The sequence below is a fragment of the Gossypium hirsutum genome, chromosome D01 (genome assembly GCF_007990345.1).
Source record: "Gossypium hirsutum isolate 1008001.06 chromosome D01, Gossypium_hirsutum_v2.1, whole genome shotgun sequence".
NCBI classification, from domain to species: Eukaryota; Viridiplantae; Streptophyta; class Magnoliopsida; order Malvales; family Malvaceae; genus Gossypium; species Gossypium hirsutum.
The window spans coordinates 60,361,531-60,379,517 of record NC_053437.1 but is presented as its reverse complement, the minus strand read 5'-3'; the positions used below and the strand labels follow the sequence as shown (position 1 = coordinate 60,379,517).

The window sequence follows — 17,987 nt, the reverse complement described above, 5'->3', positions numbered from 1 at the left end:
TTTAAAAAAATATAGTACATACAAAATACTAAAAACATTAAAATAATATTTCCCAACAAATTGAAAATAAAAAATTAAAAATATATATTTAAATAACACTAAGATATATACAACTTAACACGCAAATGTTTCTAAAATATTAATAAAAGTAACAATAAGAAAAGAGTTATACAATATACAAATAATAATAACAAAATACTAGTAAAATAATAGTGAAATGGTAGTAAAATGGTGAGAAAACAACAAGAAAATAATAGAAAAATAGTAAAAAAAAAAAAACAACAAGAAAACAACAAACAAAAACAACAATTTTTTAAATTTTTGTAAATTCGGGCTAGGCCGAGCTCAGGTAAAAAGAGTCTTACTCAAGACTCGACTCGTTTTTTAATTAAATGAATTTTTTTATCCAAACTTATTTTTTGAGTTTATATTTTTACTCAAACCCTTTCATTTTTTCGGGCAGACCTTCAAACCATATCTATCCTAAACTAGTTTTAAAAAAAATTAATGTTAGGATTTAGTGTGAAAATTAAGCTTTAGAATTTAATTATAAGTTTAAAGTTTAGAATATTATTTTTGTGATGGAGGGTTTAGAGTTTTAAAATTAAAATTTAAGATTTTATATTAGTAATTAATATTGGTAAGATTTTAAAATTTAAGATTTAAATGAAAACGGTTTAATAGTTTAAAGATATTTTATAATTTTTTTAAGTTGATGGATTAAAATATAAATTTATTAATAATTTAATGATATTGAATGTATATTTTTTTTTCATAATTTATTCCTTCCCCACTGGGCACTATAGTGTGCACTCATCTGAAGCTTTAATGTTGTGTATGAAGTAATCGCATCAAAATTTGTTAGCAAATTCGGATTAGATGGCAAGATCTTCAACATATCAAACAAATTGAGTTCATTGGTTTATAAATTGGTTTGAAGAAATAAAATTCGAGTCGGGTGGGTTGAGGAGCGAATGTAAGAAAATTTTTTTAGGGGATCTAAATTAAATTGCAATTTTTATGATAGTAAAAATATAATTTTATCATTTTAATAATTTATATCTTTATAATTTTTAAAGAATTAAATCAAAATTTTATCATTTTAGGGGGTCAAAGTGCAATTTTACTTTAACTAATTTAAATTTTTTAAAATTTTAAAGAGCCTAAGTGAAAAAAAAATTATTTTAAGGGGTCAGGGCCCTGTCAGCTCCCCTGAGGAGCTACGTCCCTAGGTGGATTTAACATTTTAAGCTGGGTTTGGGACTCAATAGTAGAACTTCAAGTTTAGGTTGAAGTGGTAAAAAAATTGCTCCACCTCATTGCCATCATTGAGCATTAGTGATACGTGGATTCTACTTTATAGTTGCTTGGACTTTTGTTTATAATTTATACCATCCATGTTTATACTCTATTTATAATGGTAATAATGGTAAAAACTTTTGAAATTTAAATTAGATTATGGTAAAAAAATTATAAAATAAATATATTTATTTATGTAAGAAACAAATGAAGCTTTGAATGAAATGACAAAATTAGATATCTAAAAATCGTAAGGTCTTGAGTTTAAATCTTATCATGTGTGAGTTTTTATTAATTTTTTATAAAATAGAAAAAACAAAACTACCCTTTTAATAATATAATTTACTTAGTAAAAAAATAGTTTTTGATTTATTTCCCAATTAAGTTCGTTCTCTATTAACTAGCAACATAAACTTAGTCAAGATTTTAAGTAAAATGTAGATATATATATTACATTTTGTTAGTAGACATTTATATACATTTCACTAAGGATGTGTTTGAACACTACAAAATAATTGGATAAAATTATAATTATCACTCTCTTGTAATTACAAATAATTCTAATTTCCTATAAATATATTTGGCTGATAGATTATATTACATTGTAATTTCCTATGCCATAATAGTATATATTGTAATTACACAACTACGTAATTTTATATTCATGAATATTAATTATTATAATAATTATTAGAGGAAAAAAATTCTCCAAATAAGTAACGAAACTTAAAAATCAATCATCATATATAATAAATTAAAAAAGTATTGATAATACAATTATTAATAAAATTAACAAGAAAAATAAATATTTTATGTAATTTTATCTAATTACCTTATCTATTTCATGTTTGTTGGGTTATCCTCTCTAACATTCTCTCTCTAACATTTAAGCATATATTCATTGTCAGCATATATTCATTGTCATTATAGATTGGTCCTTAACTAAATATAAGTAATTAATAATAAACACTATGTAATTTAATTAAAATTAGTAAAAATAATTTATAATAAATATTATATAATTTAATTAATTATTTCATAGATTAAAATATATGGAAAATTATCATTTGAAATAAAAATTTCAGATTATTTAAATAAAATTAATAAAATAGCATAGAATTATATAAATATAAGTCATAAAATAAAAATGCTATAATAATTGTATAAAAAATTTAACTTAAATCGTATATGAACATGTTTGAAAAACCATAAAGTAAAGTAATTAGATTTAAGTCAGTGGTATATCTAGGGGCTAGTGCCACGAGCCGCAGTTTAAAGCCCGTGACCATCGCACCAAATGCATCCAATGGAGGTCTATTGCTCAGATGGGGATCATTTGGCCTACGAGAACTGGCCCGATTCAAAGAGCTATTGGAGAAGCCTATCAGATGAAGCCTGGTTGGCCCGATAGGGAAGAAATGGTAACTTAGGCTAATATGGTAACTAATCTTAGAAGATAGAGGGAATCATATCTTGTAAAGATTAGATTAGATTTGATATGACATATCTTGTAAATCCCTAAAATAAATGGATATGGTTAATCTCGTCCGTCGATGTAAATATATCTTGACCGTCAGTTTTGGGGGAGCTCAACTATAAATAGAGAGCCTCCCCTCATTTGTACTCACTCCATTCATTGTTTCATTATTCTTTGTGAATAAGAGAAATAGAGAACATTTACTCAAACAATTTGCGAGCGTTCTTTCTGTTGTTCTTTGTTGTTCTTCTTTTGGCATAAATCGCTTCCGCTCTTCAATTGGTGCCTTGGAGGAGTTCTAAAAGAATCCTCACTTGAGTTAAGGCTGACTTGGGCGAGTTTGGACGAACGGATCGCCTAAGGCCGTACGGATTGCGAGACGAAAGGTCTAGCCCCGTGACACTAGTAGGGGCTCCGACCCCCTTAAAATGGAAAATTATCCATTTAGGCCATTTAAAAATTTAAAAATTTAAATTAGTAAAAATAAAATTGTACTTTGGCCTTCCTAAAAATGATAAAAATTTGATTTAATCATTTAAAATTTATAAAGATATAAGTTATTAAAAATTAAATTTTAATTTCAGTCATCTTTAAAAAAAATTTCTGACTTCGCCCCTGATTTAAGAATAACAGTTTATAATTAGTCATATAATTATTCCAATTTTCGTCCTCTCTAATAACAAGAGTCTAAATTCATTGGGACTCACTTATTATAATATTAACCAAACATTACATTCAAATCCAATTATTCTCAACAAGTATTAGCTGCAGCCGTAAGACAGATTGTACTTTTAAAGAGAAAATATATGTTGGGATGTTATTAAAAAGACAACAAAAAAAACCCTAAGCTAAATTATTTGTTGTTTTTCCTAAAAATAATACTAAAATAACCAGATTTTTCATCATCTATTTAAGGTAAAAGAGTAGTTTCTTCATATAGTCTATAATTTTGTATTCTGTAGGCAGCCGGTGGTTAGTTGAGTGTTAAAAAGTTTTTAAAATAAGAAAATGAAATTGAGAGAAATTTTGTATTCTGTACGTACAGGAATAAATGGGAGCTCATCAAATATTCCAAATAAAACAAGTAAGATACAAGAAGGGTTGGTCGAACAACACCACCAAATTCCCAACGAATAGTCAAGGCAGGGCGGGCCACTTCCAATCTGTGAGTAATGCAAAATATAGGTGACAGATCCTTTCAACCATCTCTACATTCTTTTGTCTTATAGCCAAGTGAGAGTCTAAAAAAGTGGGGGGCAACCATTCCAAAAGCCAAAGAATTGTAGCAGTGGAAAGGTAAACCAGTAAGGGGGTAGATGGCAACTACAACAGTCTATCTAAAATGACCATAATTACATAAAAAAAAGGGAGGAGATTGAGAGAGAGAAAGAGATGGTTTGGGGGGTTGTGGCAGGGGCAGGTACCACGTGCTGGGTGTCATTAAAAGGGCCGTTAAAGGCTCTTTAAAGAACTCACCTTCCTTCCGCTACCCCCAAATCTAACTCTCTTCGAACACTTAACTGCTCTTGTTTATAATTCTTTTTTTTTATCATTGCTTTGCATGTTGTGAATTCAAAACACACATTTTGTTTCGTCTTTTTGATTCTCTTTGTCCCTTTCCTTTCTTTTCGCCAAAGATAAATTTAAAAAGTATAAATACTTCAAACCCATATACCAATTTGAAACACTTTGTTTTGCTCCCCAACCTTCCTGGATTGAAGTTCCTTCTTTTCTCTCAGGTAAGGTTTCTCATTTTCTTTTCTTGGGTTGTTTACTGAATTGGGTTTTTTTTTTGAAGCCATGAAGTGACATTCTAGTTGGGAAAAGTTTTTCCTTTTTTTGAGGGTGGGTTTGTAATTTTGTTGATTAAGGTTTCAGTTTGGTGTGGATTTGAAAACAATAATTTTCAACTTTTTGAGGGTTTTTAATGAGTGCTTTTTTTTTTGTAAATTTGTGCTCTTGTTGAAATGAAATGTTAATGTGATCCTTCATCTGGGAAACTTTAATTCTAGGCTGTGTTTGGTTATAGGCACTTGAATTCATTAACTAATGGATAAACTATTATTTTTAGTCCTAAAGTATGATTCTTTTGATACCGTGTTCACTATAGCTACGAGTGAAAGCAAATAATTAAAGGTCTTAATTACGTCAAATTCTGTTATGTGCACCAAACAGAGCTTTAGTACATTCATGGGGTGTTTGTGCTGCTAGTCCTATCAGATTTCTCTTTGGTTGGGGCTCGGTTCCATCATCCATGGTGTTGCTTGATAAAACTATTGAGTTATTTACACGTTCAACGAAACACTTCAGTTCTCAAAGTCTCAATTCAGAATCAGGCTACTCTTTTTCAAAGATTCCCACTTGAATTTGTTTGAACAAAATGAGAGAGTAACATTTAACTTTATTATTGGTTGATATTTGAGTCCTCATCCTTGTTGGTTGTTTGATTTCTGAATATGCAGCATGTTAGAGGCCCAAAGGTCAGCTATGGCTGGTGTTGGGCGTGGAAACAATGGATACATGAACGGGGTGTTGCCGATCAGGAGCCCTGCTACAATAAGTGAAGTAGATGAATTCTGCTATGCACTTGGAGGGAAGAAGCCAATTCATAGTATATTAATTGCAAACAATGGAATGGCAGCTGTCAAATTTATACGTAGTATTAGGACTTGGGCTTATGAGACATTTGGCACGGAAAAGGCGATCTTGTTGGTGGCCATGGCCACTCCCGAGGACATGAGAATCAATGCAGAGCATATTAGAATTGCTGATCAATTTGTTGAAGTTCCTGGTGGGACAAATAATAATAACTATGCCAATGTGCAGCTTATCGTAGAGGTGTGTTTAGTAGACTCTTTTTTCTGGCTTCAAACTTGCTCTTTTGTAGATGAATTGCCCTTTCAAGAAGCATTTGTGTTAAGTACAAAGGAATCTCACTACAGTTGGGATATCCTTGTTCTAAATAATAATTTTGCCCCAGATGGTTCTGACACATAGGTTTTCAGGAGGCTTGTAGCTTTAAGCATTACTGTAGAGTCCTAGGGCATGAAAAGAAAATTGATAAATAGAATGAGATTGTGTTCTTGTGCTTGCTACTTATGGCCAACTTAAGCTAGTTCCCCACATAGTGTGTTTAATCATATAAAACATGCTGCAATTCTATATTTTTGACAAATTATATTATGTGCTGACTCAGATGGCTGAGATAACACATGTTGATGCTGTTTGGCCTGGCTGGGGTCATGCATCAGAAAACCCTGAGCTCCCAGACGCACTGAATGCAAAGGGAATAGTTTTTCTTGGGCCACCATCCGTATCTATGGCAGCATTGGGCGATAAGATTGGTTCATCATTGATTGCTCAAGCAGCAGATGTGCCCACCCTTCCGTGGAGTGGCTCTCATGTAATTCTCTGTTGCCTGAAGGTTAAAAATTGCCCTTTTCCACGGCAGTTTCTCATACACAATGCTACCTTTCTGTTTTCCAGGTGAAAATTCCAGCAGACAGTTGCCTAGTTTCAATTCCAGATGAAATATATAGTAAAGCATGTGTTTATACAACAGAGGAAGCAATTGCAAGTTCTCAAGTTGTTGGCTATCCTGCAATGATCAAGGCCTCTTGGGGTGGCGGTGGTAAAGGCATAAGAAAGGTTTGCTTCATTCATGAAATATTTTGATGTTCTGTCCATGGCAAATTTAATTCATTAAATGCATTAAGTTAACCCCCTTTAAAGTTACTGTGCATATTTTGCTAGAAGTGAGATTGATTTAAATACTTTTCATATAACTTGAATTGGTTTGACTTTCTAGGTTCATAATGATGATGAAGTTAGAGCACTATTCAAACAAGTGCAAGGTGAAGTTCCAGGTTCACCTATATTTATAATGAAAGTTGCTTCTCAGGTGAGATTATCTGCTACAATCGATTTCAATGAATTAGCAGGAGTTTAGATCTTTTCTGACAAACCATTTGGCGTATTCTTTCTCTTATTAGAGTCGCCATTTAGAAGTCCAGTTACTCTGTGATCAGTATGGGAATGTCGCAGCTTTGCATAGTCGGGACTGTAGTGTTCAGAGGCGTCACCAGAAGGTATTTTTGTTTCTATTTTAGAGGCTATTTTTTGAATGCTAATTTTCTGGAACAAATGGGGCCTGCATCCCAAAAAGTTTTATGCATCTGTTGCATATATATATTCCCTTCAAGATCTGACATCATGGTCCTTCATCTGAAATAGATTATTGAGGAGGGCCCAATCACTGTAGCTCCGTCGGAGACTGTGAAAAAGCTAGAGCAAGCAGCTAGAAGATTAGCTAAATCTGTTAATTATGTTGGAGCAGCTACTGTTGAATACCTGTACAGTATGGAAACTGGCGAGTACTACTTTCTAGAGCTCAACCCTCGGTTACAGGTGTGATATAATGGTTCTCTCCTCACTTCTGGAACATGGCATATGGATTAAGCTGTCACATTCATGCAATTGCAATCATATTTGTACTATTTCAGTTTGCTTTATTCATTTAGTGCAGTTGTGCCATATATTAATTTTATATGCGTTTAAAACGGATGTAAATTACAATGCTAACTGGTAGTTAGCACTTAGCAGTCTTGGCTAATTGGACCATTTGGAAAAGCATTCAGCTTTATGACCAAAAAGTATTTGGTGATATGACATTTCTATGACTTGTTTGGTGGGTTTTCGCCTTGTTTTGGTGTGAACCTAACAGAAGGAATGAAAAAAATGTGATTTTACAAGGCGAACAGTTTGTTGTTCATCATATTATTTAAAATTTAAATGTTTAAAAATTAACTCCAACAGGTGGAGCACCCCGTCACTGAGTGGATTGCTGAAGTTAATCTGCCAGCTGCCCAAGTTGCAGTTGGGATGGGTATCCCTCTCTGGCAAATTCCTGGTATGATGTCAACATCCATTATTTCTCCAAACAGTTTTTAGCAGTTCATCTAAATCTGTAAATGATGTGTGTGTTTGTATGCCTGATTTGATTAGAAATACGTCGATTCTATGGAATGGAACATGGTGCGGGTTATGATGCATGGAGGAAAACATCTGTTGTCGCCACTAGTTTTGATTTTGACAAGGCAGAGTCAACGAGGCCTAAAGGTCATTGTGTAGCTGTGCGTGTTACAAGTGAGGATCCAGATGATGGGTTTAAACCTACGAGTGGAAAAGTGCAGGTTAGACTAACTAGGTTTGAGAAAAATTGTACTTCAAATATTTCTTCTCTTTTTTTTTCTTTCACTGCCTTTTCTTTTCTTTTCTTAAGTTTGTATTAACGTACATGAATTTGTGCAGGAGTTGAGTTTTAAAAGCAAGCCAAATGTGTGGGCTTACTTCTCTGTGAAGGTAAATCTTTTAGTTTTTGGCCAAATTATTGGTTGATTGACCCTTGAACTTACAGCAACAATGCTGACAAAAATAATTGATTTGCAGTCAGGAGGAGGCATTCATGAATTTTCAGATTCTCAGTTTGGTAAGTATTACACTGATAAATTTCTGCTTTTTTAATGAATGTTCTTAGACAAGAAATCCTCTGTGCATATACATTATTTGTTATAAAAATCATTATTTCTGATAGTAGTCTAATCTTACCTCAGGACATGTCTTTGCCTTTGGTGAATCCAGAGCTCTAGCTATAGCAAATATGGTTCTTGGGTTGAAAGAAATTCAAATCCGTGGAGAAATTCGTACTAATGTTGATTATACAATTGACCTTTTACATGTAGGTTTATCACTTGAATAACCTTTTTTCTTTATAGAAATTTATGGCTTCAGGAACACTAATTTTTACCTGCTTAAATGCTTTACAGGCTTCAGATTACAGAGAAAATAAAATCCACACAGGTTGGTTGGACAGTAGAATTGCTATGCGAGTTAGAGCAGAAAGGCCTCCTTGGTATCTCTCAGTTGTTGGAGGAGCTCTCTATGTAAGTTCTCATGCATTAGAATTGATTTTTCTGTTCATAGAATCCTTGTTTTACGCTTTGTACATTGCAGAAAGCATCAGCGAGCAGTGCAGCTATGGTTTCGGATTATATTGGTTATCTAGAAAAGGGTCAAATCCCTCCCAAGGTACAGTGCTAAACCTTAGTTGCTTTTGTTATGTGGGTCTTTGTTAACATACTGATGCCTGTTGGTCTTGATTGCAGCACATATCACTTGTGCATTCTCAAGTGTCCTTGAACATTGAAGGAAGCAAATACACGGTATGAATTTATGATAATGTCACTTTACCACCATTTTAAGGGTTTCTTTTCTAATTGTCAAGGACTTATAGAGACTTTAGCTATCATGTTACTGAACACATCATAGTTAACATTTTGAAAAAAAAAATGTACCCAGATTGACATGGTTAGGGGGGGACAAGGAAGTTATAGGTTGAAGATGAATCAATCAGAGATTGAAGCAGAGATACATACATTAAGAGATGGTGGTCTATTGATGCAGGCAAGAATTTCTCCCTTGAATGTTCAGAACGATTATTTTGCATGTTTTACTTTTGCCTATGTTGTTTAATTCCCTTTTATTTTTCTAAAACCTCATATTAATGGCCTTGGGATTATTATAACAAATTCTCTTTTCTGGCTCTTCTAATGCTTAGTTTAAATTTATTACAGTTGGACGGGAACAGTCATGTTATTTATGCTGAGGAAGAAGCTGCTGGTACTCGCCTTCTAATTGATGGAAGGACTTGCTTGCTGCAGGTGCCACTTATTCCTTTCTTTCTTATGCTGCTTTACTCCAACTCAAGGGAAAAGCTCCCTTTTCCTTTTAACCACAAAATTAAGGTGTGATGGTATTTATGTTAATTTTCATTGCGCAGAATGATCATGACCCTTCAAAATTAGTGGCAGAAACACCATGCAAACTGCTGAGGTTTTTGGTTTCTGATGGTAGTCGTATAGATGCTGACACACCATATGCAGAGGTTGAGGTCATGAAAATGTGTATGCCTCTTCTTTCACCTGCTTCAGGAATTATTCAAATCAAAATTTCTGAAGGTCAAGCCTTGCAGGTAAACTACATTTCTATATGGGAAATATAAAGGTTATATTTTTGTGGAAGTTAAGTGTCATTGATCTTGCAGGCTGGTGAGCTCATTGCTAGGCTTGATCTGGATGATCCTTCAGCTGTTAGGAAAGCTGAACCATTCCATGGGAGCTTCCCTGTACTAGGGCCTCCCACTGCTATTTCTGGCAAAGTGCATCAGAGATGTGCTGCCAGTATAAATGCAGCCCGCATGATCCTTGCTGGTTATGAGCATAATATTGATGAAGTAAGTGTTTCTCTATCCCATAGTAATATGGTCATAGGGATTAAATTGCACAAGAAATCAGCAAATATCTTCTTCAGTAGTTTTTGTCTTTGTCAACTTATCAAGTTCTCTTAATTAAATATCTCTTAAACAATGGGTGCATGGTTTAAGTTGTTAAGCATCCAACCTAAGCTCAATTGTAAATGGGTGTAGGGTTTCTAACATGAATATAAGACTTCTGGAAACTCAATAGTCAACTGATTTGGGATAACACTACGAACACTCCCCCTCACACGTAGCTCTCAAAGGCCTATATGTAGGCAACCTCCCTGGGGGTCAGCAACCTCACATGGTGTTAGGCAGGAACAACAAAACACACCTTGGTTCTGTTACCAGATTAAGCATTCTATTTAAAACTAATATGTCAGAAGTGGTGGGACCCAACTTGAATATTGGATCACACCCAATACTTAGTAGATGCAGGATAACACCAATTAAAATTAACTTTCCACTCTTTTAAGTTTTTGCTAGTTCTTATATTATAATGAATTACATTTGCTAAGTGGTGTTGTTATCCCTCATTAAGTATTGGATTCTATGTGGTTTTATATTAAACCTACTGCCAATTGGTTTTAGGTTATATTGTTCTTCCTACTTGACTCCATGTGAGGTTGGTGACCCCATGTGAGATTGTCCATGTGTAGACATTGTGAGCTACTTGTGTGGTAGTGTTAAGTGATGTTACTCTACGACTAATAAGTATTCCACTTCCCGTGGTATTATTTTAAAGTTGAGCCCCTATTCCTACTGTCAGTTGGTTTTAGGTTGGATGCTTAACAACATGAAACTTTTAAGTCAGAAATGGAAATAAATATATCCCAATAATTGCGATGCTATAATATCTACATATAACTCATGTTTAGAGTTACTTTTTAAACTTTGAAGAACTTTTGCTGAAAATAATGAATTTTGATTTGGAACTTAACTTTTGGATTTTGATTTGTGACATTAATTGGTTTGACATGTGTTACAGGTAGTTCAAAGCCTCCTAAATTGTCTTGACAGTCCTGAGTTGCCTTTCCTCCAATGGCAAGAATGCATGTCTGTTCTAGCAGCCAGGCTTCCCAAAAATCTTAAAAATGAGGTATATATGCGTGATTTTATCTCTGGTTTTTTTCTCTGGGTAGTTGCTTTAGACCTTTATCTTTTGATCTGATTTTACTTCTTTAATTCTATCAGCTTGAATCAAAGTATAAAGGGTTTGAAGCTATTTCTTGCTCCATGAATGTTGACTTTCCTGCCAAATTATTGAAAGGAGTCCTAGAAGTGAGTTCCCTTATCCCACACTCCTCAGTTTGAAGCCCACTTTTTTGCATCTATTTTTATTCTCTGGAAAGTTTTAACACATTGGGCACCTACTTTGATTGCAGCTCCATTTATCCACCTGTCCCGAGAAAGAAAGAGGATCCCTAGAAAGGCTTATTGAGCCATTGATGAGCCTCGTGAAGTCTTATGAGGGTGGAAGAGAGAGCCATGCCCGTGTTATTGTGCGGTCCCTTTTTGAAGAGTATCTATCTGTTGAAGAGTTATTCAGTGACAACATCCAGGTAACTTTTGTCTCAAAGGAAATTATGGTCATCATATTGTTAATAACATTACCACAGATGACTTTGTCATTATTTTTTGTATTGACAAGACTATTCTGAAGTATCAAGACATCAATTCAGATTCATAAATCTTCAAGATCATATCTGCAAAGTCCAGTTACAGTCTTCAAGCTTTTGAGTGTGTATTATTTTGTTTGCAAGTTTAAACAAGTCTTTTCAATGCAATATCACAGGCTGATGTGATCGAACGTCTTCGACTTCAGTATAAGAAAGATCTTTTGAAGGTTGTGGACATCGTACTATCTCATCAGGTATTGACTTGTAACATTGTTTTTTTTTTAATGTTTATTTTTCCTAATATACATTATTCCATAATCATGCTATGCAATTTCTTTTGGCTTGCAGGGTGTCAAGAGTAAAAATAAACTGATTTTCAGACTCTTGGAACAACTTGTTTATCCTAACCCTGCTGCATATAGAGATCAGCTAATTCGATTCTCTGCACTAAACCATACAAGTTATTCTGAGGTTCGTCAATGAACTAAGTTACTCATCTTAGCATATACTAAGTTTACGATAATGAGTTTTTTAATATTGTGTTCTTTGTATTCGTCGTTTTGGTTTTCCAAAATTCTCTTAATTCTTCCTTGTAGAAGATATTTGATTGTTTCATAGGGAGGCTGATTTTTTTAATTTGCATGCAGTTGGCACTGAAGGCAAGTCAATTACTAGAGCAAACCAAATTAAGCGAACTTCGCTCCAGCATTGCTAGAAGCCTTTCTGAATTAGAAATGTTTACTGAGGATGGTGAAACTATGGACACTCCCAAGAGAAAAAGTGCCATTAATGAAAGAATGGAGGCTCTTGTAGGTGCTCCTTTAGCTGTTGAAGATGCTCTTGTAGGTCTGTTTGATCATAGTGATCACACCCTTCAGAGGCGGGTTGTAGAGACTTATGTTCGGAGGCTATACCAGGTGATAGGTCTCAACTCTTACTATTTTTTCTTATGCTAGTTTGGGATTATCGCATCCTAACTGGTTGTATTTGTCATCAGCCTTATCTTGTAAAGGGAAGTGTCCGGATGCAGTGGCATAGATCTGGTCTTATTGCTTCCTGGGAATTCTTGGAAGAGCATATTGAGAGCAAGAATGTATCTGAAGATCAAATGTCTGATGAACCATTAGTTGAGAAACACAGAGAGAGGAAATGGGGAGCCATGGTTATAATTAAATCTCTCCAATTTTTGCCTGCAATTATCAGTGCAACACTGAGGGAAACAACTCCTAACCTTCATGAAGAAACTTCAAATGGATCCCTAGAACCAACTACCTTTGGAAACATGATGCATATAGCACTGGTGGGCATCAACAATCAGATGAGTCTACTTCAGGATAGGTATGTCTTCTTAACTTTTGCTTGTTTTGAAATTTGTAGCTGAACTAACATTGCTTCTTGTGAAAGCTTTCATTGTCATTTATAGTACAAGAAATTATGCAACTTGATGAACTCTAAAGTCAAAGTCAAATGCATTTATGTTTAATTCAAATCTGATAATACCAAGATGAGATAAAGTTTGGTTGTATATAAATTCAAACTATTAAAAGTCCTACATTGGATTGGTCCTCTCTTTTTTCATCATGTTTGCTAAAGACACTATGTTTCTAACTGAATGTAGGGACAGAATCATAAATCATTGATTTTCTTAATCATCAGCTATATTTACTACTTGCAGTGGTGATGAGGATCAAGCTCAAGAGAGAATCAATAAGTTAGCAAAAATACTTAAAGATAAAGAGGTAGGGTCAAGTCTACGATCTGCAGGTGTTAGAGTCATTAGCTGTATCATTCAGAGAGATGAAGGGCGAACACCTATGAGGCACTCGTTTCATTGGTCAACTGAAAAGCTCTATTACGAGGAAGAACCTCTTTTACGCCATCTAGAACCTCCTCTATCCATATACCTTGAATTGGTTTGCTATTTGAACTTCTGCTCATTCATTTTCCTTCAAAGAAAATATTAATATGCACCTTTAATCTGATAGTTATTAAATCTTAATCCAGGATAAGCTTAAAGGTTACCAGAATATACAGTATACACCGTCACGTGACCGTCAGTGGCATTTATACACTGTTATGGACAAGCCAGTACCAATTCAGAGGATGTTCCTCAGAACACTTGTCAGGCAGCCTACTTCAGATGATGGGCTTACAGCATATCGGGGACTTGATGTTGACATGATGCGTAGTCAGTCAGCTATGTCTTTTACTTCAAGGAGCATCTTGAGGTCCTTAATGGGTGCAATGGAGGAGTTGGAGATTAACATGCACAATGCAACTCTAAAATCTGACCATGCACATATGTATCTTTGCATCTTACGAGAACAACAGATAAACGATCTTGTGCCTTATCCCAAGTAATTAAGCCAATAATAATTTTCTTGTTCTTTTTTTTCCCTCCTCTTCCTTCTGCATGGTCGGTGAGCATTTTATATATCTTCTTACATTTGAGATATTTCACCAGGAGAGTTGACCTAGATGCTGGACAAGAAGCTGGAGTAGAGTCAATCTTAGAAGAACTGGCTCAGGAACTTCATGCATTTGTTGGTGTAAGAATGCATAAGTTAGGTGTTTGTGAGTGGGAAGTAAAGCTCTGGATGGCATCATCTGGACAAGCAAATGGTGCTTGGAGAATTGTAGTGAAGAATGTGACAGGCCAGACATTCACTTTACATGTAAGTTTTTATTAGGTTAATAGTAGTGCTTCAAGAATTCTCCTATGGGATCTAGCTATACTGCTTATATATGGAAGAGAGAGAGGGAAAAGTTTTCTCCCACTAGCAACTTTTTTGGTTTGCAGAGACATCATACACCATAGCTTACAAATCTTAATGACAGCCAAAAAATGGTTAAATTGTGAGGAACAATAGACCATAAGTGTTGCATCTCTTTTGATTTTTCTTTTCTTTTTCCCTCCCTTTTTTCCCTTATGTAGTGCTCTTTCGGATTTATTTACATATTGAGATACGTGGTTTCAATTAAAAAAAAATCCATATATTACCTTTTTCCTTAGATCAGTTAGCAGAAATGCATTTGTGTTGCTGAAAGATATCTAGCTGTATGGTATGAGAACCATACATCACTATCCAACTAGAACCACTCTAAATCTCAAGCTCAATGAAAATGGAGTTCTCATGAATGAATATAGGCCATAGAAAATAATATTGCTGTGTTGTACTTTCAGATATACCGAGAACTAGAAGATACTAGCAAACACAGAGTCGTATACCATTCTCTTTCTGTAAGGGGTCCTCTGCATGGTGTACCAGTTAACGCTCAATATCAGGCTTTGGGTGTTCTTGACCGTAAACGTCTATTGGCAAGGAAAAACAATACTACTTATTGCTATGACTTTCCATTGGTAAGCACAGTCCTACGGGCATACAGTGATATTGGCTGCTTGTTCTTTTCCTTTTTTATGCTCTGAATCCATAGCAGATGAAAGCTATATTACTGACTGTGGTATTACTTGTAGGCATTCGAGACTGCCTTGCAACAGTCATGGGCATCCCAGTTCCCAGGTATTAAAAGACCCAAAGATAAACTTCTTCCTAAGGTTATGGAGCTTGTATTTGCTGACCAAAAGGGTAACTGGGGCACCCCCCTTGTTCCAATTGAGCGCCAGCCTGGACTCAATGATGTTGGCATGGTAGCCTGGTGCATGGAAATGTTCACTCCTGAGTTCCCTTCTGGAAGAACAATATTAGTAGTTGTGAATGATGTGACCTTCAAAGCTGGTTCTTTTGGCCCAAGAGAGGATGCATTCTTCCTTGCTGTAACTGATCTTGCCTGCAGTAAGAAACTGCCTTTAATTTATTTGGCTGCTAACTCTGGTGCCCGTATTGGGGTAGCTGAAGAAGTCAAAGCCTGTTTTAAAGTTGGTTGGTCTAATGAATCCAGCCCTGAGCGTGGTTTTCAGTATGTCTACTTAACTCCTGAGGATTATACTAAGATTGGATCATCAGTCATTGCACATGAGATGAAGCTGGCCAGTGGAGAGAGCAGATGGGTGATAGATACCATTGTTGGGAAAGAGGATGGTTTGGGAGTTGAGAACTTAACTGGTAGTGGGGCCATTGCTGGTGCATACTCTCGGGCATACAAGGAAACCTTTACCCTAACATATGTGACTGGTAGAACTGTGGGAATTGGTGCTTATCTTGCTCGTCTTGGCATGCGGTGCATACAGAGACTCGATCAACCCATTATTTTGACTGGTTTCTCAGCATTGAACAAACTTCTAGGTCGTGAGGTGTACAGCTCCCACATGCAACTTGGTGGACCTAAATCATGGCAACAAATGGTGTTGTCCATCTCACCGTTTCGGATGATCTTGAAGGGGTGTCAGCCATATTGAACTGGCTAAGTTGCATTCCTCCTCATATAGGTGGTCCACTTCCCATTTTAAATCCATCAGATCCTCCAGAAAGGCTTGTGGAGTACTTACCTGAAAATTCGTGTGATCCTCGGGCCGCAATTTCTGGTGCTTTAGATAGTAGTGGCAACTGGAAGGGAGGTATTTTTGACAGGGATAACTTTGTGGAGACGCTTGAAGGTTGGGCTAGAACAGTTGTGACAGGAAGGGCAAAGCTTGGAGGAATCCCTGTAGGAATAGTTGCAGTTGAGACACAGACGGTGATGCAGGTTATCCCTGCCGATCCAGGACAACTTGATTCCCATGAGAGAGTTGTCCCTCAAGCTGGACAGGTATGGTTTCCAGATTCTGCTACAAAGACAGCTCAGGCAATAATGGATTTCAATAGGGAAGAGCTTCCACTTTTCATTCTTGCCAATTGGAGAGGCTTTTCTGGTGGGCAAAGGGATCTTTTTGAGGGCATCCTTCAAGCTGGATCAACCATTGTTGAGAATCTTAGAACATACAAACAACCTGTCTTTGTGTACATTCCCATGATGGGTGAGCTCCGTGGTGGGGCATGGGTTGTTGTGGACAGCCGGATCAATTCAGATCATATTGAAATGTATGCTGAACGCACTGCTAAGGGTAATGTACTTGAGCCAGAAGGAATGATTGAAATCAAGTTTAGGACAAAGGAGCTACTGGAGTGCATGGGCAGGCTTGACCAACAGCTTATAAACATGAAGGCAAAACTTCAGGAAGCAAAGAGCAATGGAGCCCATGCACAGATGGATTCTCTGCAGCAGCAAATAAGATCACGTGAGAAACAGCTTTTACCAGTATACACCCAGATAGCCACTAAATTCGCCGAGCTTCATGATACTTCTCTGAGGATGGCAGCGAAAGGGGTAATAAAAGAAGTGGTTGACTGGGATCGCTCACGATCTTTCTTCTATAGAAGATTGCGCCGGAGAATTGCTGAGAGTTCTCTGGTCAAAATTGTAAAAGATGCTGCTGGTGATCAACTGTCGCATAAATCTGCAATGGACTTGATCAAGAAATGGTTCTTGGATTCCAGTGTTGCAAAGGGAAGAGAAGATGTTTGGGTTAATGATGAAGCTTTCTTTTCATGGAAGGATGATCTGGGAAATTATAGTGAGAAGCTACAAGAGCTGCGGGTCCAAAAGGTATTACTTCAGCTTATGAATATTGGCAATTCATCTTCAGATATACAAACTCTACCTCAAGGCCTTGCTGCCCTTCTAAGCAAGGTAAACCATCCAACTATCTTTTCTTACTTTTACAGCATTCTTGTTTATGTCTCTCAGAACCTATTGATAAATGTGTTAATCTAATGCAGATGGAGCCATCAAGCAGAAAACAAATGGTTGATGAACTTCGTAAGGTGCTCGGTTGATTAAATTACCTATAAGATCCTGGGTTTTCTCATTCTTCTGCTACTTGCATTAATATTTTGGTAACTTGCTGCCACACCTGGTGTGGATCTTCTGTAACAATTCACGTAGCTTCATGAGAAGTGGAGGTGGCAGAGTCCTTGGTGCAGCCGGTAGCTTTTGTAAGTGTAAAATTAGCAGGTTGTAGTTGATAAGAGTATTAGATTTTGTGCCGCTAGGAAATCATTGGGCAGTCTCAGTTTGATGTGTTTGCTGCAGATGTGATGAAACTTTGCTCATATATTATTAATTTTTGTAATAATGTGTAGGGAAGTATCAATTATTCCTACTTGTGAATGCAAATTCATTTAGGGTTGAGGGTATTGTGCCACTTCGCTTGTTCTGCATTGTTGGTGATTTGGCTTTGATATTTTGTATCATAGACAATAAATTTGGCTAGTAAATGCTCCCACTTTCATCCTTCAGCACATGAAATGTTACATTTTCATAGGAAATTAATAAAATA

At 35.8% G+C, this 17,987-nt stretch overlaps 1 protein-coding gene across 1 annotated transcript; it reads left to right on the top strand.

Annotated features, from left to right (window-relative positions):
• The first annotated feature begins 4,032 nt into the window (after window positions 1-4,032).
• On the top strand, window positions 4,033-17,946 carry LOC121203072 (acetyl-CoA carboxylase 1-like). Its single transcript, XM_041087542.1, is given in 33 exon segments — window positions 4,033-4,072; window positions 5,239-5,614; window positions 5,973-6,179; window positions 6,263-6,424; window positions 6,585-6,677; window positions 6,769-6,864; window positions 7,010-7,183; window positions 7,592-7,685; window positions 7,781-7,968; window positions 8,087-8,137; window positions 8,225-8,264; window positions 8,389-8,513; window positions 8,602-8,718; window positions 8,789-8,863; window positions 8,941-8,997; window positions 9,134-9,238; window positions 9,409-9,495; window positions 9,615-9,806; window positions 9,879-10,067; window positions 11,080-11,190; window positions 11,286-11,372; window positions 11,477-11,653; window positions 11,887-11,964; window positions 12,059-12,181; window positions 12,358-12,627; window positions 12,708-13,048; window positions 13,386-13,623; window positions 13,715-14,067; window positions 14,175-14,385; window positions 14,895-15,071; window positions 15,186-15,996; window positions 15,999-17,338; window positions 17,428-17,946. Coding segments are annotated over 32 exon segments (6,801 nt in total). The 5' UTR covers window positions 4,033-4,072; window position 5,239; the 3' UTR covers window positions 17,485-17,946.
• The last annotated feature ends 41 nt before the right edge of the window (window positions 17,947-17,987 follow it).